The sequence below is a fragment of the Dunckerocampus dactyliophorus genome, chromosome 7, assembly GCF_027744805.1.
Source record: "Dunckerocampus dactyliophorus isolate RoL2022-P2 chromosome 7, RoL_Ddac_1.1, whole genome shotgun sequence".
Lineage (NCBI taxonomy): Eukaryota > Metazoa > Chordata > Actinopteri > Syngnathiformes > Syngnathidae > Dunckerocampus > Dunckerocampus dactyliophorus.
In genome coordinates, this window is record NC_072825.1 from 25,869,741 (window position 1) to 25,890,006 (window position 20,266).

Genomic DNA, 20,266 nt, shown 5'->3' on the forward strand with positions numbered 1-20,266 from the left:
ATTGTTACACTTACCTGCCTCATCATGGCCATAAAAGATGCCAGTCGCAGTTTCATAGTCAGAATCTCTCCAGATTTATCAAAACAAAAACCCTGTATATAAAAAAAAAAAAAGACAAACACATGTTCACATTGTGGAACATGCAATTCAAGAGCGAACAAATGTTAGATGTTAGCATTATGTTGTCAACTTGGTGATTCGGTGGCGAAAAGTATTTCCATGCATTGTTGATGTTCAAAATCAATCAAGGTGATACACAATATTTGACAAAGTGGAATTCGACTCTTGGTGTGGTGACTGACAGCAAGTATTGCTTTCTTGTGCGCCTTTTTCTTTTTTACGGATTTCACTGTGAAGTAAACTATGAATTGTCTCAGGACATTTACTTTAAGTATAGTCGACTTAACGTATGGGTGTAAATGTAGGTACTGTATGTATGCATACCTGTACAAACATGGTGAAAAAAGATGCAACTCCAATAACAACAAACATGAGGGAAAGGAATAGAGACTGCTTTCTGATGATCTCTTGATCAGTACCCAAAAACACCTGAAGTTTGGAAAAGACGAGTTCACAACATTCTGTTAATCATTGCAAAACAAGTCACTTTCGGTGATGTTGTCCAAAACTGAAAGCAGTCTTGCTTGACTGAAGTTGTAACCTACAACGATGAACTTGGAGAGGATGACGTCAAACATAGGCTGCATTACTCCATTGAGTATAGCACAGATGATCCCAAATAAAATGTAAGGCCATTCAGGAAGGTTGAAACGCATCACGTCAAGGAATGACACAGGTGGGACTTTGTCATCCTGCAGAAAGGGGGAGAAAGAGCTGAATCACGTCCCCCCTTCTTCTTTGTAAAGCAGATAAAGCATCAATCATACCTCCACTATCTTAGCTGTAGCATCCATCAACTTCTCTTTCTCTTCTTCCTTTCCCTCTGTAGCCAAAAAGAAATGTCTTCTTTGCAGGGAAGACTCGGAGACCGTTATGGACATTGGGGTATTTTCATGCTGCTGAAACTCTTCCTGCTCCTCTGCTTTTTGAAAGGTCTGTAAGATAGACATGATAGGAAGTATAAAATATATGTTAATGCCACCCAAATGCTGTGTGGAAGTGTTACCTGCATAGTGACCAGAGTATGATAGACACCCTTTTTTTCCATCAGCTCACTATGAGTCCCCAACTCTACAACCTCTCCATTCCGTATGCCAGCGATGATATCAGCGTTTCTGATAGTTGAGAGGCGATGGGCCACAATTATGGTGGTCCGACCCAGTCTGACCTGCACAAAAGATAAAAGGTGGATTTTTTGTAGGGGGGGGGCTTGTATTAAACATAGTGTGATGTATGATGACAGCTATAATTGTTTGCACATTGTTCATGGTTGGGTTGGCCTGCTGAACCACTGGGGTCTGGTTAGTTTCTATAGTGTTCCGTACTCAAGCACTCTACACTTTTTGGCCATAGCTCAGTTGGTGTACTGTGGCGTGGTGTGTTTGCTAATGCAGGGACACAAATGTGGGTCTAATGCAAACATAGTATACAGGTATAAATCAATCTCTCACCTCTGTTGTTGCTGTTAAAAACTAGTAAACGAGATCAGGGGTCTCCACCCATATTTGCTTAAATTCTTAGAATTTATATAGCTATTCAAGTCAAACATTATCCACCCAGCCATCCATTTTCTTCCATGTATCCGGGTCCGAGTCGCAGAGGCAGCAGACTCAATAGAGAAGCCCAGACTTCCGGACCTCTGGCCAACTCTTCTGGCTCCACCGGCATGAAACAGAGACATTCCCGGGCCAGCTGTAAGAATCGCTCCAGCATGTCCTATGTCACCTGACCTGCAAACCACCCCAGTAAACACTTAAGGTCACAGCTTAATGTGGCAATCAGGACCGCATCATCCACAAATAGCAGAGATGAGATCCTAAGGCCGTCTATATGTGCCCTGCGATTGGCTGGCGACCAGTCCAGGGTGTACCCCGCTTCTCGCAAGAAGTCAGCTGGGATAGGCTCCAGCATATCCCCGCGACCCTAATTAGGAGAACTGGAGATCCTAAGCCCCCCCCCCGCCTGGAAATTCTGTCCATAAAAATTATGAACATAAACGGTGACCAAGTCTTGGCGGAGGTCAAAGTTCAACAGGAACAGGCGCAACTTACTGCTGGCTATGCAAACCAGGCTCCTGCTTCAGTTGTACAAGGACCGAATGGCACGTAGTAGCACGCCACCAATCCGGTTCTCCCGGAGCACCCTACACAGGACACCGCAAGGGATGCGGTCAAATTCCTTTTCTAAGTTTACAAAGCACATGTTAACCAGTTGGGTAAACTCCCAGGCACCCTCCAATATTCCACGACCAGGACGAAAATCACATTGCACTTCCTGAAGCCGAGGTTCAACTAATCGTCGTAGCCTGCCCTCCAGCACTCCTTTTGACGAAGTGGAATTACTTCTGCGAGTCAGTTTGGACTGTAAGACAACAAAAGATCAGGACAATGTCGACTGGGGCGAGTTGTGCCAGTCGAAATCTTCAGATATTATGTTGGGTCGGTGATGTCATCGTTTTCATAAAGCAGCGGTTCGCTTGTCTACACAGAAACAACAAGCCGGCGTAGATTTTCCTACTCTAGCAACTCTTTACTAAAATGACCCAGTAACTCGTCACGTAAATCAAACCAGAACTGGACTCGCGGGACCAAGTGGGGGGGGCTAAGTCACTGTGATGTACTCCACTGCTCATGAGGATGTCATATAACTTCATGTCAAAAAATCCCAACTATCCCTTTAAAGGCAGCACATGTTCAATTATGCTGTATACACTATATATTTTCAGCGCTAACTAATTCATTTACTGTAATTAATTACGTTACATTTTTTTGTGTAATTAACGCATGCGCACCTGAGCAAGCACGCACACGGCAGGCAGAGTTCACTTTGGAGCAACAGTGGAGCGTCCCCCCCACAGTCACACAAAGTCTTGACGCTGTTTTAGAACTTCATTGTGACCTGAACACATCAAGAGCAGTACAATTCCAACACCATATAGGGTATGTATCTCCAACTCACACACATCTCTAATCTGTTCATCCTGAGAATGGCACTTCCTCATTGTCATTACAAGAACCCGAGATGCATTCAGGGACACTCGGAACATCACAAAAACGGCTTTACAATTCGTGTGTAAATAAACAGGAAGATGAAGATGAAGAAAAACATGAAGTGAATATCCTTATCACTCACTGCGTAACTCTTAATTCGGATGTACAATTTAAGTATGCTGAAAAATACACTGAAAACAAGTACATTAACCTTTACGTGATGTCTCCGAACGCAACCCCTCATTGCTCATAATACCACGGTTTAAAGTGTCTGTTACTATTAAAGAGACTAGTGTCTAAAAATACATTTTTAGACTTGTTAAAAATACATTTTTAGACTTGTGTGGTATCTTTTAGCTTGAATGACAAATTCAGTTCAATTAGAGCTGTTAATAGATACAAATATATATAATCCTGTCCTATCATTTATCTTTCTCTTCATTAAATACAGTAAAAATAGCCATATTTCCAACATAGTCATGATTAATTCATTTAAAAACTGTGATTAATCTGATAAAATTTTTTTATTATTTGACAGCTCTAATTTTCCACCTGACAATAAGCTGCAGGACCATCCTATGAAACCAAACTATGAAAAAAAGTGCTACAACAGCAATCCCTCAATTATCGTGGTTAACTGGTTGCAGACCCGACCGTGATAAGTGAATTTGCGTGAAGTAGGGTTCCTATTTTATTACTAGAATACTTTCATGGCGAAGTGCTGAGAAAACCTGTTTATAATCTTCTAAATAAGTTTTTTAACATTATTAGAACCTGTACATGAAATCACACCCATATAGTCGCCTTTACATTTGTATTACGCAATATACAAGATATAATCATTGAATATAATCCATTTTAGACATCAATAAGACTCATGCTTGTGTGTGTTGCAATAAATGTGGCGTCGGGGGTTAAGAGCTGAGTTTTAGCTGGATTGCGTCCAAAACTGTATTCCATGTTGTTATTATTATGATGATGATTATTATTAATATTATTTTGCCTGAGATCATTTAAACCTGCAATAAAAGCCTGTTGTTCCGGCAATCAATTGTGGTTCTTGTCTCACCGAACAATTACCGACACCTAGTGAGCAATGTAGAATACTGCATTCACAATTTTTATGTGGCTGCGTATTTCCTTGTGTTCGTATTTACAGTATATTCATTTACAGTGCTTAATTTAGGCAGGAAATACATAACATTTGCTTCAACATGCATATTTTTTCACTAATAGGTCGTATTCAACATCGAAACAGCGTGATTTATTAAATATTATATGTTTGAAAAACCGTGATTGAGTGAAGCTGTGAAACTCAAACCGCATCGTTGCAAGGGACAACTGTACACCAGAAAATACGGTAATTACTGCAACCTTGTACAATTGAAAAACACCAAGACACAAAGCCAGGAAAGCGGCAGCATTAGACTCTGGGTTTATCGCCATTGCGTCGACTCTGAGACCATATTGAATCCTGTGCCGTGTGACTGCCTCCTTCCAGGCAGGGGTCGGAGGGTAATGGTGCTTTGGCAACTTTGCCAAGAGTCAGTACACCCTGTAAAATCAATTGATAGCACCTAAGGAAAATGCACTGTTGATGAAGGTACTTAGACATACAGGATCTGGAACGATATCCTGTAGATGTGGAAACATCTTAGTCGACCACACCCATCCAATGAATGTGCTGCTGTGGATCCTCACTGGGGCTACCTACAATTTGGACATAGCAACTACCTAACTAATGTCTGGACCATACTGCTACAAACTTGGATGAAACCTTTTCTATTCATAGAAGTGCCCCAATATGTGCCTAAATGTACTGTATGTGTTTGTACCTTGTCCAGTGCTGCCTGCACAATAGTCTCACTCTCAGCATCAAGAGCAGATGTTGCTTCATCCAGCAGAAGGATCTTGGGGTTACGGACTAGCGCTCGGGCAATTGCAATTCTTTGTTTCTGTCCTCCACTCATCTGAATCCCTCGATTGCCGACCAGCGTTTCAAACTTCTGCTCAACGACAACAGTCTCATCATTGGAGAATGGCAGAAAATATATATTTATAAGTAGAAGTCATAAATAAAGTCGTACATCAGGAAGGTTCATTATGAAGTTGTAAGCGTTGGCCTCCTTGGTAGCTTGCTCTATCTCCTGCTGCGTCACGTCAGTTCGGCCGTATCGGATGTTCTCTGCGATGGTTGTGGCAAAAAGGATGGGCTCTTGACTCACCACTCCAATCATCTCTCGCAGGTAGCGGACATTCAGAGAACGGATGTCATGTTCATCAATAAATATCTACAAAGAGAGAGAAAAGGGGATACACTATGGAGTGTTCTTGATTGTTAGAAATATATGAACAAGGTGTGGATGCACTGGTTTGTTCTCCTGTCAAAATTCTGTTGTGTCCATGTGTCAATTTATTGTAAAAAAATACATTTTTAGAGTGAGGACGTGTACTTACAGATCCCTCCTGAATATTGTAGAACCTCTGCAACAACTGGATGGTGGTGCTTTTCCCACAGCCACTGCTTCCTACTAGGGCGATAGTCTGTCCACTCTTCACGCTTAGAGACATGTTGTTTAATACCTGCAGATATACCAGTGGTGTGCAGTCAGGGCCAGCAAAGCCTCCTCTGCTGGCCTAGACAATATCAGAAGCACTGAACTACAGTAACAATTTAAATTTGAGTATATTACTGTAGATACTGTAGGTGGCCTAGTGGTGAACATGTTGGCCACACAGTCAGGAGATCTGGAAGATCTCGGTTTGATGTCTGTGTGGAGTTTGCATGTTCTCCCCGTTTGTGTGTAGGTTATCCTACGGCTTCCTCCCACATTCCAAAAATATGCAGGTGAGGTTAATTGGAGACTCTAAATTGTCCATAGGTATGAATGTGAGTGTGAATGGTTGTTTGTCTATATGTGCCCTGTGATTGGCTGGCGACCAGTCCAGGGTGTACCCCGCCTGTCGCCCAAAGTCAGCTGGGATAGGCTCCAGCATGCCCCCGCGACCCTAACGAGGTTGAAGCGGTATAGAAAATGGATGGATGGATGGATACAGCAGGGTCCCTCATTTACATTTGTCACAATTACGGTTACGTTTGAGGGCTAGTATAGTTAAAAAAATAAATAAATAAATGAGGAAGCCGGAGTACCCGAAGAAAACCCACGCGCACACAGAGAGAACATGCAAACTCCACACAGGAATGCCCAAGGGAGAATCGAACCCAGGTCTTCCCGATCTCCAGGCTGTTCCTGTGTTGGCCAACGTGCTAACCACTAGACCACCGTGCGGCCCTGGACCCTGCTGTAATGCCACCCAATTCGCATTGCCAGCAGTCAGGCACGGATTTAGAGGAGGGTGTGGGGGGTGTAACCCCCCCGTTTTGAGGCACCCACAATTTCTTTTGCCTGATTCTGATGTATGTCCATAGGGACATGCATCTGACATGCATCTGAATTATGGGCGCGTGGTGGACGCATATACCAGAATGCAACGGAGACGCATGCTATTCCTGAACCCACTGTCAGGCTGATCATTGACATTGAACGTGTGCTGTACATGGCTATTCAGGGGGAGGTGCAAAATAAAGGTTCTGGCATCATGATTGGAAGGAAAACTGTTGTCTATTCTCAATGAAAATTAACCAGAAAAGCGATCCCCAGTGACATAAAATTATACTCAAATCCTCGGAATTTACAGCTGTTTCAAATTGGAAAATATTTCAGGAAATTGAGCTAAAATGGGTTTCTCCTAGTACCGGTGATTTTATAAATAGAATGTTTTGGCTTAAACGATATATTCCAAGGATAAAAATAACAACAAACTCTTGAAATTAAAGACATAAAATTGGCCTCAGATATCACCAGATTGCAGGAAATAAGGTCTAATTTTTAAAAATTTTCTGGGCGAGGGCCACCAGACCCCCCGCTCCATTTCCACACCCCCCTTTTCAAAAAACCTAGATCCGCCCCTGGCAGTAAGTCAAGCCTGTTTCCGGTGAATGTTGGCTCTCTGCTATTTGCGAATGATATGGTCCTGATGGCCTCATCAAGGTGTGACCTTCAGTGTTGAAGCTTCTGAGATGAGACTCAGCACCTCAAAATCTGAGGCCATGGTTCTCAGCCAGAAAAGGGTGGATTGCACTCTTCGTGCTGTAGTGAGGTCTTGCCCCAGATGGAGGAGTTCAAGTATCTCAGGGTCTCGTTCACGAGTGAGGGAAGATTGGAGCACGAGATCCACAAGAGGACCGGGGCAACGTCTGCAGAAATGCCGTCACTTTAACGGACCGTCATGGTGAAGAGAGAGCTGAGCCGGAAGGCAAAGCTCTCGATTTACCAGTTGATCTACATTCCTACCTTCACCTATGGTCATAAGCTTTGGCTCGTGACCCAAAGTACAAGATCGCGGACATAAGCGCCCGAAATGAGCTTCCTCCGTAGAGTGGCTGGACTCACCCTAACAGATAGGGTGAGGAGGTCGGTCATTCAGGAGGAGCTCAGAGTAGAGCCATTGCTCCTTCACATAAAGAGGAGCCAGTTGAGGTGGCTCGGGCATCTAGTCTGGATGCCTCCTGGACGCCTCCCTGGTGAGGTGTTCCGGGCATGCCCAGTCGGGAGGAGGCTCTGGGGTAGACCGAGGACATGCTAGAGAAATTACATCTCACAGCTGGTCTGGGAATGCCACGGTGTCCTCCCAGTGGCACTACAAGAGGTGGCCGGAGACCGTGAAGTCTAGGCTTCCCTACTAAGTCTCCTGCCCCCACGACCCGGACCAGCAAAAGAAAATGAATGGATGTATGGATAAATGTTGGTTACTGTGTCAGTAATGAACTTACTTGAACTTCTGGCCTTGAGGGGTAGTGAAAGTGGATGTTCTTGAACTCAATGTTTCCACTGATGAAGTCAGGTTTGAAGCCACTCTCCGAATAGCTGTCGATGCTCGGTTTCTGCAGAATGAAATGTTTCATTTACTTCTCTTAAACAGGAGTTGTAGTGCAGTTTGGTCACGGTGAGTCACAGAAAATATGATTTAGCAAGACAAATATAAGAACTTTAAAATAACTAAGAAAAATAGTGTCACATGTGTGTTGAATGGATGTATTGATGGTGGATCTGTGGCGTATGGTTGGACCTACTTTGTCTATGATTCGACCTGCTTGGCATCTGCAACGTGCAGCATTGGAAATCCTTCATCATTAACAACATTAACTTTCAGTGCTATTATTCCTTCAAGAGCTCTCCAGGTTTCCAATATTCTCACTGGATACACCTGCAAATAATACCTGAACAGGCGTTTCCCCAAATGATTAAAAAGTTATTCTATTATTCAAATATTGATATCCTATCACCATACTGTAGCCTCGTTCAATCATCCTGAGTTGTGTTTACATTGTTTCCTTATATTATAGTGGCATCAAATTGTTTGACCACAAGTATGTAATGAATAAATGAATAGTATGTGCTTTGTGCTTCCTTTGTAACTAGTGTGCTCCCGACAATATTTTAAAGTTCATTTAGCAAAATGACAAGTCTGTGTTAAAATATGTGTTAAGAGAGAGCACATTCTTCATCATTTGTTGCAGTTTCATTGACATTGTAAATTTGATAGTGTGTTTGGCGTTTATCATTATTATTATTCTCGAGTCTAATGTAATTCTGATGACTGATGCGTAAATTTAAATGACAGGGCTGTTTCATAGTAGTAATGCAGAAATAAGTCATGGCAAATAGAAAAGTGCTTGATAAATGTAGGATGAGAGAATGTAGAATTCCTTACATTGTCAATGATGTTGTACACTGTATATGCAGCTCCTTGAGCACGGGCAAAGGACTGGATGTTTGGTGAGGTCTGTCCCAACGCAAACGCTCCAACAAGCAAAGCGAATAAAACCTTAACACACATGCATTATTGTTAGCTTCTACTTGAGTGCGGTTGTTAAATGAGAATAACATCGCTACTCACTGCGAGTACAGTTCCAACAGTGTACTCATGACTGAGAATGAGTGTACTCCCATACCAGAAGGCTAGCGCATAAGACAGGTATATCATCATGAAGGTGAACCCCGTGATAACGTTTGAACTTAACAGAGCCTTTATTCCCATTTTCTTAGCATCCTCCAAGTGCTTATGATACCTGTGAGGCATTACAAAGACAAAACAAGAGCATTGTTTCAATTAAAACAAGGCTATAAATCCAAATAAATAAGGATCACTCTGTTGACACTGTTTTAGTTACACTTTCACAATCTAATGAGATCCAATTACCAGAGAGGTATTCATTCAATGTTCATTATTGTGGTTGTGGCACAGTGTGTATGTTTGCTTCATGAAATTACATCACTTTATTCTCAACATTTTCATTTTGTAGTGTCTCTTGGCTGCACTGCTTCCAGTAGTACCTACATGTGTATGTTAGATTTGTCCAATCGGATTTCAGCTTGTATGTGTTGCTATGTGAATGTAATCTGGCCAGGGCCTTCAGAATCAGTAGTGCTGGCCCATGTCATTTAAAGTGCTCATGTCACCAAAACACATGTTATGTTATTTTTGCTGTGAAAAAGAACATTGAAAGGCATATTTCCTGCGCGCTGGAATGTCTTCCAGACCAGTGCTTACGAGTGACCTGTTCCAGATGATGTTGCAGTGTAGAGGTTTGGAGTTGCTTAGAGACAATGTAGTCAAAGGGTTAACTGGGTCTGTTGCTTTAGTAATAATGGTATTCATCCCAAATTCATGTTATATTTTTGTATAATTGTGATGGGACAGTAGTGGATTAGGTCGCTCTGAAAGCCCAGGTATCAAATGCACCCCCCCGTCACTGATATAAAGAGGAGAATAGTTCTAAATGGATATTTACACCTTCACCATATGAGCATACAAACCTCTCAATCTCTTTCTTCTGACCACTGAAGGCAAACACTGTCCTGATGGAAGAAAGCACCTCCTCTGCCACTGCCCCCGCTTTAGCATAGGCAGCCTGTTCTTTTGAAGTGAATGATGTCACCACCTAGCGAGAGACTTACAGTTAAAGGTCAACGCAAATTTTTAAACACGGATAAAGTGAGGAAAAAGCACACATTTTTTGCATAAAATACATATAAATCCTGCGGGGACGCCTGTGGAAATATTGTTTTCTGTGTAATCGCCTGTAAACATCACAAGTGTTTTAAGCAAACTTTTGGAGAGAATGCCAAGACTTTGTCTCGCGTAAGGGTGCAGTAATGGCACAGCTCACAGCGTTTTGTCTTTTTAATAGGCCGCCGTTATGCTTGCCGGATTTCAACGATGATTGCTTTGAGGATGTTTGCGTGCAAACAGTGCATTCCGCTGTACCTCGCATATAATATCCCTCTATGACTTGTACATCCGACAAGGAAAAGCAGACACTTCACGTCACTTCAAGTCCGACAGCCAGGCCACTGGAACCTTTGACATGACATGACAAGGCTAAAAAAACAAGTGGAGGTGCTCTTGAAAAGCGAAATAGATCTAGCGTAAGAAAAGCAGTGTAATTTTGTGTTTGGAATTGTAAAATGTTGGCTAAATGAAATAACACGTTGCTGTTGTAGTTGTATAGTCTGTAACTGTTACATTTTTGACAAAATAGACCCTGAAGAAAGTACCTCAAACTCAGAAAAAATGCATTATTTTTAACATGCAAATTTTTATACTTAATGAATGTTCCATTTCTATAAGGAGGGCATTTCAAATGCTATGCTAGTGGCATTTTAGAGGAACTAGTTGGTTAAATATAATATAAATAACAGTTACAGACCTGTTGGGCCTATAACATGTTTATTGACAATATCTTTGATTCGGAACAAATGCAAATGTTATTATTATTACTTTAATATTATATCAAGCTTGAACAGACAATTCTGTCACAGGGCAACACACGCCTGCAGCAGCAGCAGCCCTACTCCACATATGACACAGCTCTACACTACACCAAGTCGACGAAACCCACCAACTTTGAAATTAAAGTGCATTTTGGAACCTGTTTACATACATGTGGGGAGGTACTCTACACACCCCCAGTATGTTTACAGAAAAAATCCTGTTTGGGATAACCTTTAAGGCAGGAGTCACCAACGTTTTTTCTTGCGAGAGCTACTTTTAGAAAATGAAAATGGCCACGAGCTACTCATTTTTGTAGAAATTATTTTCATAACTTTTTTCAACCCAAACAGATCAAATATGCTTGTTTTACCAAAACATTCACAAAATCGTCCATCTCGTCACAGACTACACTCCAGTAGTGAATAGACAACCCCCTGTGAAGAGGCCTGTGAAGCAGTGGTCTGAGGAGAGCAGTGCTAGGCTCAGAGACTGCTTCCAGACAACAGACTGGGAAGCGCTCTGTAGTCCCCATGGCAGTGACATTGACAGCATGACACACTGCATCACAGACTATAGCAACTTCTGTGTGGAGAACACTGTGCCCTCCAAGGTGGTGCGGTGTTTTCCCAACAACAAACCCTGGATGACCTCTGAGATCAAGGCCCTGCTGAACAAGAAGAAGAGGGTCTTCAACTCAGGGGACAAGGAGGAGCTGCGCAGAGTCCAGAGGGAACTCCGGCATAAGATCAGGAAGGGGAAGGACTGCTACAGGAGGAAACTGGAGAAGCGGCTGGAGCAGAATAATGCCAGGGAAGTCTGGAGAGGCCTGCAGACCATCACAGGCCATGGTAAAGGAGTGGGGAGAGACCAAGCCAGTGGGGACAAAATCTGGGCAGATGAGCTCAATCTGTTTTTCAACAGATTTGAGTCTTCCCCCCCTCGATCCCCTACCCACTCACCACTCTTCACCCCTACATCCACATCCCAGCCATCCTCTACCCCCCTCTCCATAACTGATGATCAGGTGAGAAGTCAACTAAAGAAGATCAAGGCAAGGAAGGCCCCGGGACCGGACGGCATCAGCCCAAGAATCATCAAGGACTGTGCTGACCAGCTCTGTGGAGTGTTAAGGCACTTGTTCAATCTCAGCCTGAGCCTGGAGAAAGTCCCAGCCCTGTGGAAGACCTCCTGTGTGGTCCCGATACCAAAGACACCACGTCCCAAGGAGCCTAACCACTTCAGGCCTGTTGTCTTGACCTCTCACCTGATGAAGACCATGGAGAGGATTATCCTGCAGCACCTGCGACCCCTGGTGGGCACTCAGCTGGACCCCCTGCAGTTTGCTTACCGGCCTAGGATCGGAGTAGACGACGCAGTGATCTACCTGCTGCACAGATCACTGCTACACCTGGAGGACATCAGGGACTTTGTCAGCTGGAGTGAGCTTAACCAGCTGCAACTCAACACCAGCAAGACAAAGGAGATGATCATTAACTTCCAGAGGAAAACATCTCACTTTACACCGGTGAACATCCAGGGAGCGGACATAGAGTTGGTAGACAGCTACAAATTCCTGGGTGTTCACCTTAACAACAAACTGGACTCGTCCGTCAACACCCACGCCCTCTACAAGAAGGGCCAGAGTCGCCTCCACCTGCTGAGGAGACTGAAGTCCTTTGGTGTGTGCAGGACTCTCTTACGGACCTTTTATGACTCTGTGGTGGCCTCAGCCATCTTCTATGCTGTGGGCTGCTGGAGAGGGGGCAGCACGGACAGGGACAGGAGCAGGATAAATAGACTGATCAGGAGAGCGAGCTCTGTCCTGGACGGTCCTTTGGCCTCCGTGGAGGAAGTGGGTGAGAGAAGGATGTTGGCTAAGCTGACATCCATCATGGACAACACCTCTCACCCGCTACATGACACTGTTGTTTCCCTGGGCAGCTCCTTCAGCAGCAGACTGTTACACCCACGGTGTAAGAAGGAGAGGTTCCGCAGGTCCTTCATACCGACCGCTATCAGGCTCTACAACACCTGAACCATTTTGTATTTCACTATGTCTATGCATTGCATGCATTGTCTATGACTATGCATTCTTGACTTGTGTACATACTTGTGTATCTTGCTTGCTGCTGTAACAGATGAATTTCCCTGCTGTGGGATTAATAAAGTACTACTATTACTACTACTAAATTCTGGTGTCCACAACTCACATTTTATGTTTCAGAATAATCTTCTTGCTAGTGTTCTCACATTATTAACTGAAAACCTGAATGAAAAGCAGGCTTGTGGGCACCTCATGTGGTCGTGGGGGGCTACCTGGTGCCCGCGGGCACCGCGTTGGCGACCCCTGCTTTAAGGCAAGGCAAGTTTATTTCTACAGCACAATTCGTATAAAAGGTAATTCAAAGTGCTTTACAGAAAAGAAGGGTAAAATCACTTCTAAAATCATTCCATAATACATAAAATCATTACATTAAATTCCATAAATCATTCCATAAAGCAAAAAATTAATAAAAGTGAAGAGTGCAGATAAAATAATTTCAGTTGTCATATGCACAGTTGAATAGAACGGTTTTCAGCCTGGATTTGAACATTGATGGAATCTGGAAGACTGTTCCAGAATTTGGCAGCATAAAACTTCAACGCAGCCTCACCGTGTTTAGTCCTCTGGGGACCCGCAGGAAACCCCTCCCTGAGCTTCTCAGAGCCCGAGATGGTTTACGTGGCTTATGTGACATGTCAGAGATGTACTTTGGCCCAAGACCATGAAAAGACTTGTACACAATCAGAGCTATTTTAAAGTCTGTTCTCTGAGTGACAGGAAGCCAATGCAGAGACCCGAGTACTGGACTAATATGGTCATATTTCCTGTTTCTAGTCAGGACTCGAGCAGCAGCATTCTGCATGTACTGCAGGTGTTTTACAGCTCGTTTAGAGAGCCCGGAGAGAAGGCCGTTACAGTAGTCTAGCCTGCTGGAGACAAAAGCATGGATTAGTCTCTCTAAATCTGCCTTAGACACTATTCCCTTGATTTTTGGCGATGTTTTTTAGGTGGTTAAAAGCTGAGATGTTATTGATTTAATGTGGCTGTTAAAGTTCAGGTCGGAGTCCAATATTATCCCCAGATTTCTAACCTGATGATTAGGTTTTCGAGAAAGAGTTTCAAGGTGGCTGATAACAATTTCTCTTAGTTTCTGTGGGCCATTTTAGTTTTGTCTGAGTTTAGCTGGACACAATTGTTTTGCATCCACACAATGATATGTTTGATTCAGTGACAAAGTAAATCTGCAGGACCATGTTCACTGGCCGTCAGTGACACGTTGATCTGAGTGTCGTCTGCATAGTTGTGGTAGGACACATTGCAGCTGCGTATTAGTTGGCCTCAAGGAAGCATGTACAGATTGAGCAATAGGGGTTTAGGATTGATCCCTGGGGAACCCCACAGGTCATTGCCATTTGCTCTGAGACACAGTTACCAATTCCAACAAAGTACTTCCTGTCCTCCTGAACTATTTTAGAACAGTACCAGAGATTCACACCCAGTTTTCTAACCTCTGTAATAAGATCACATGGTCAACTGTGTCAAAGACAACGCTCGGGTCTACCGAACTAAAAGTGAGACTTTGCCTGCATCTGTGTTCGGACTGATATCATTTGTCACCTTGATCAAAGCTGTGTCAGTCACATTATAGGGAGGAGAAATTCAGTCAGTCAGTCACTTTTCTAAGACATTCCCCAAGAATGGCAGGTTTGATATGGGCCGACAGTTGTTCAGTATTGGGGCATCATGACTGCTCTTCGTCAAAAGAGGCTTAATGACAGCAGTTTTGGAAATGATCCAGGCTGAAGTGAGATGTCAACTAGATGAGTGAGTTGTGGCAGCAAACTGCTCAGCACAGGTTTTAGAAATCTAGTGGGTAACTCATCAAGGCAGCACGTTGATGGACCCAGGCTGCACATGATCCCTCTGACCATTTTGTCAATGACATTTGTGAAATGTCATTGGTGGCTCACTGGCTGCACAACAGTTATTTGTGTTGTGGAAATGATTGAATTTTTTATACCTTGAACTTTGTTGTGAAAGAATGTTGCAAACTCATTGCAGTATGTCACAAAAGTGAGTACACCTCTCACATTTCTGCAAATATTTTATTATATCTTTTCATGGGACACCACTGAAGAAATTAAACTTTGCTACAATGTAAAGTAGTCAGTGTACAGCTTGTATAACAATGTAAATTTACTGTCCCCTCAAAATAACTCAATACACAGACCTTAATGTCTAAACTGCAGGCAACAAAAGTGAATACACCCCTAAGTGAAAATGTCCAAATTGGGCCCAATTAACTATTTTCTTTCCCCAGTGTCATGTGACCCATTACTGTTACAAGGTCTCAGGTGTGAATGGGGAGCAGGTGTGTTAAATTTGGTTTTATCACTCTCACACTCTCTCATACTGGTCACTGGAAGTTTAACATGGCACCTCATGACAAAGAACTCTCTGAGGATCTGAAAAAAAGAATTGTTGCGCTACACGAAGATGGCTTAGGCTATAAGAAGATTGCCAACACTCTGAAACTGAGCAGCAGCACGGTGGCCAAGACCATACAGCGGTTTAACATCACAGGTTCCACTCAGAACAGGCCTCGCCATGGTCGACCAAAGAAGTTGAGTGCACGTGCCCAGCGTCATATCCAGAGGTTGTCTTTGGAAAATAGACGCCTGAGTGCTGCCAGCATTGCTGCAGATGTTGAAGGGATGGGTGGTCAACCTGTCAGTGCTCAGACCATACGTCGCACTCTGCATCAAATTGGTCTGCATGGCTGTCATCCCAGAAAGAAGCCTCTTCTAAAGATGATGCATAAGAAAGCCCGCAAACAGTTTGCTGAAGATAAGCAGACTAAAGACATGGATTACTGGAACCATGTCCTGTGGTCTGATGAGACCAAGATAAACTTATTTGGTTCAGATGGTGTCAAGCGTGTGTGGCGGAAACCAGGTGAGGAGTACAAAGACGAGTGTGTTTTACCTACAGTCAAACATGGTGGTGGGAGTGTCATGGTCTGGGGCTGCATGAGTGCTGCCGGCACTGGGGAGCTACAGTTCATTGAGGGAACCATGAATGCCAACATTTACTGTGACATCCTGAAGCAGAGCATGATCCCCTCCCTTCGAAAACTGGGCCGCAGGGCAGTATTCCAACATGACAACGACCCCAAACACACCTCCAAGACAACCACTGCTTTGCTAAAGAAGTTAAGGGTGAATGTGATGGACTGGCCAAGCATGTCTCCGGACCTAAATCCTATTGAGCATCTGTGGGGCATCCTCAAACTGAAGGTGAAGGAGCACAAGGTCTCTAACATCCACCAGCTCCGTGATGTCGTCATGGAGGAGTGGAAGAGGATTCCAGTGGCAACCTGTGAAGCTCTGGTGAACTCCATGCCCAAGAGGGTTAAGGCAGTGCTGGAAAATAATGGTGGCCACACAAAATATTGACACTTTTGGCCCAATTTGGACATTTTCACTTGGGGTGTATTCACTTTTGTTGCCTGCAGTTTAGACATCAAGGTCTGTGTTTTGAGTTATTTTGAAGGGTAAACAGTAAATTTACACTGTTATACAAGCTGTACACTGACTACTTTACATTGTAGCAAAGTTTCATTTCTTCAGTGTTGTCCCATGAAAAGATATAATAAAATATTTGCAGAAATGTGAAGGGTGTACTCACTTTTGTGACATACTGCAGGCTGCACATGATCCCGCTGACCATTTTGTCAATGACATTTGTGAAATGTCATTGGTGGCTTGCTGGCTGCACAAGTTATTTGTGTTGTGGAAATGATTAAATTTTGTATACCTTGAACTTTGTTGTGAAAGAATGTTGCAAACTCATTGCACTAGAAATGAGTTGTAAGGGCAGTGAAACTGGAGGGTTTGTTAATCTATTAATTGTAGCAAAAGGGCCGCATGGTGGCTTAGTGATGAGCATGTTGGCTACACAGTCAGGAGATCCGGAAGACCTGGGCTCAAATCTCCGTTGGCATCTCTGTGTGGAGTTTGCATGTTCTCCAAGTGCATGAGTTTTCTTCAGGTACTCCAGTTTCCTCCCACACATCCAAAAACAGGCAGTCTAAATTGTCCATAGGTATGAATGTGAGTGTGAATGGTTGTTTGTCTATATGTGCCCTGCCATTGGCTGGCGACCACTCCAGGGTGTACCCCGCCTCTCGCCCAAAGTCAGCTGGGATAGACTTCAGCATACCCCCATGACCCTAGTGAGGGTAAAAAATGGATGGATGTAGCACGAGAGCATACGAGAGTTGTTACTACAGTTGGTAATGATTTAAAAAAATAACTCTCCCTTGTTCTACGCAAGGTTTGGTTGAAAGTAGGCAGCTTTTCTTTGTAAACCTCATAAGCCTAGTAAGACGAGGCATGCTCTTTAGTTGAACACTGGACAAAGAGCAAGATTACCTCACTGAAAAGTGCAGCAGTAAGACCCAACAAGGGGCAGACGGCCAGGAGGACCAGAGTGAGCTTCCATCCTTTCCATAACCCAACCACTACGGAAACGATGAAAGTGGAAATGGACTGGAGCAACATCCCCACTTTGTCTCCAATACCTTCTTGGATCTTATACACATCCCTGTCCATGCAAAAAGAAAAAGACCAACAAGTTAGTACTACCAAATAATACAATGCAATCCAATGTAATGATGATGCGATAGATAGAAAATGACCAAAAATGGAAATCATATTTTGGAATTACAATAGGGGCCCTCTAAAAGATTTTATGTATGATACTCTATTTCTATGTCATTTACGCAAAACTAGACCTACACCCACAAGAGTGCAAAACTCTGTGAGGCGACCCGTTTAGTATTTGATAAAACTACTTCCCAGTTCGTAGAGGAGGATTATGGATGCTATGAACAGGCAGATGGTGCCAATGTGATTAATGTGACAGTGTGGCCTTTTCCACTGACATCAAACTGACTCGACAAACGGCAAAGATACACTCCTATACAGTGAAACCTCAGTAATCTTTTCCAGAAGGCCTGACTCAAACCAAAGCATACCCTTTGATTCAAGTTTACCTGAAAGAAATCATGCAAATGCAATTATTCTGTTCTGGACAGCCAATAATGTTAACAAAAAACACTTAAAAAAAAAAATACAATTATAGTACAGCAGAAAACAATTTGAAATGCATATAAATGACGAATGAAAGGGATAAATTAACATTTAATGTCACTTTTACCTTGAGTGTCAAGGTAAAGACTTGATTGTTGACAAAGATGGCTATGAAGCAGCGAGAATCACACTACCTTCTTGTTTTGCTGTGAATGATTTCTTGAATTCAATAGTGTTTCTCACCTTTTTATCAAAACGCTAAACCGAGGTTCCACTGTATTTGTGAATTAATCAGGAACCGTCGACCCCAGAACATTTGGGCTTGCAACCCTTCTACAAAGTGGACTGGGGTGTTTAATTTGCACGTCACTCACTCCGTGAGACGAGTGTTGAGCTCTCCTGTGTCATTCACATCAAACCAGCCAATGTCCTGTCGCATGACGCTGTGGAAGAAACACTTGCGAATGCGTAGCACTTGCCGTCCAGCCGACAGCGTAAAGAAGGCCACCTGCATGTAGGCAGCCACCAGCACGAAGGCCCCCATGATGGAGTAATAGACAGCAAAGCTGGAATGGGAGAAAGAAAACTGATCAAATGTGCATCATTAAGGTTACCTTCTCAATTGACTTATTGTCCTACGTGGTCATCTCCTCCTGAAAGGTGTCGTTAAGAACTATCAAGGTGGAATCTGGAAATAGAAAAGATAAGGTGTTGTCAAAGTCTTCATCATTCAGCCAGATAATTGTTACTCCTGCTGTGAACTCACTGTGGTCACTAGCGTTGACTTGATAAAGCCAGTGTTGTGTAAAGCCATCCGTCATTTCCCCAAACACGACCGACATTAAAGGCATTATCGATCCATGCGCCACGGACATCAAGGTCCCAAGGACCATGAGTACAATGTCTTTCCTGTCTGCAAACCTGAACTGTGCTCATGTACAGAGGAGGTGAAACGAATATTGAACAATGTTAGAAAGCAGTGGGTTTTGTTTATTGATGTATATATATTAGTACAGTATATGCAGTAAAATACATTTCACTTGGTTCCTCAAATCTGAGTGGGATAACTCCGAAATGTCAATGACGATGTTTACACGCACACAATATTCCCGTATTCCAATCAGCATACAGTGGAGCCTCGGCTTTCATCATTTTCTGGGAAGTGAGGCCTGCAGTTCTTTGGGGTTGTTGTGGGGTCTTTGTGACCTCTTGTCGCCGCGCTCTCATTTTGGTTGGCCGGCCACTCCTGGAAAGGTTCACCACTGTTTTCGGCATTTGTGGATAATGGCTCTCACTGTGGTACGCTGGAGTCCCAAAGCTTTAGAAATGGCTTTTTAACCTTTTCCACATTGACAGATCTCAATTCATCTCAGTAAAGTTATGTTTTAACGGGGGGGGAAATCACTTTTTCACACAGGGTTATATATATTTGTTTTCTCCCTTAATAATAAAAAGTGTCATATAAAAACTGCATTTTGTGTTCATTTGTGTCGTCACTGACTAATATTTAAATTTGCTTGATGATCTGAAATATTTAAGTGTGACAAAAATGCAAAAAAATAAGAAAAGGAGCAAACACTTTTCACACCACTGTATCTGCTGCTGTGATTTTATTTTTCAGTCTGGAAAAGTTAACGCTTGGTGTAGGTGTTTGTTTCTAAGTTGCAATGTGAAATCAATGCGCCGTGAGAGGCAGTTCCGGTAATGCTTAAAATGAACAAAATATGGCAAAATACTGTGAGGTTTGTGAAGGTGTTTTAATAGCGGTCTTTGTAGGCGGAATAGGTGTGTCCCATTGCGTGCAGTAATGAGATGTCTCTTTTTATCTGTTTTTTGCTGTACATCTTTAGAACGTACATAAAAGAGAAAGACGTGTGTTCATGTCTCATATTAGAATTGTGGATGATGGGCAAACTTGCAAAAAAAAAGTGCAATTTTCCTAATATTCTGGTAGCGAGCATTGTTTTCTGACATGAAACATGACCTAATATTCTGAATTATACAGGCGTATGCCAGAGGTCCAGATCAGGTTTAAGCTATCAGGTTTTTATCAGGTTTTAATATTCTGAACTCAAAATGAACTTGATTCAGAATTGGTAATCGGAAAAAGAGGTTTACATGTCTCAAATTCCAATTTATACTGGAATACTGTATTGTGTGCATGTAAACGTGAAGTTACA

General features: G+C 43.0%; 1 protein-coding gene across 4 annotated transcripts in view; it reads right to left on the reverse strand.

The window, feature by feature from the left end:
• LOC129184910 (ATP-dependent translocase ABCB1-like) overlaps window positions 1–20,266 on the reverse strand; it is a 47,031-nt gene that overhangs the window by 12,164 nt on the left and 14,601 nt on the right. Inside the window, exons 6-21 of one of the 4 annotated variants that reach the window (XM_054781404.1) lie at window positions 18,853–19,012; window positions 18,726–18,774; window positions 18,461–18,652; window positions 17,427–17,598; window positions 9,992–10,116; window positions 9,072–9,243; window positions 8,886–8,999; window positions 7,945–8,055; window positions 5,568–5,693; window positions 5,198–5,401; window positions 4,946–5,116; window positions 1,127–1,288; window positions 888–1,055; window positions 666–812; window positions 445–549; window positions 15–92 (exon numbers count right to left, since the gene is read on the reverse strand). In XM_054781404.1, coding sequence (XP_054637379.1) covers window positions 15–92; window positions 445–549; window positions 666–812; window positions 888–1,055; window positions 1,127–1,288; window positions 4,946–5,116; window positions 5,198–5,401; window positions 5,568–5,693; window positions 7,945–8,055; window positions 8,886–8,999; window positions 9,072–9,243; window positions 9,992–10,116; window positions 17,427–17,598; window positions 18,461–18,652; window positions 18,726–18,774; window positions 18,853–19,012 — 2,256 coding nt within the window. Of the gene's footprint in view, window positions 1–14; window positions 93–444; window positions 550–665; window positions 813–887; window positions 1,056–1,126; window positions 1,289–2,911; window positions 3,019–4,945; window positions 5,117–5,197; window positions 5,402–5,567; window positions 5,694–7,944; window positions 8,056–8,885; window positions 9,000–9,071; window positions 9,244–9,991; window positions 10,117–17,426; window positions 17,599–18,460; window positions 18,653–18,725; window positions 18,775–18,852; window positions 19,013–20,266 lie in introns of those variants that run through there. The other 3 variants (XR_008572003.1, XM_054781406.1, XM_054781407.1) reach the window with 3 other exon arrangements.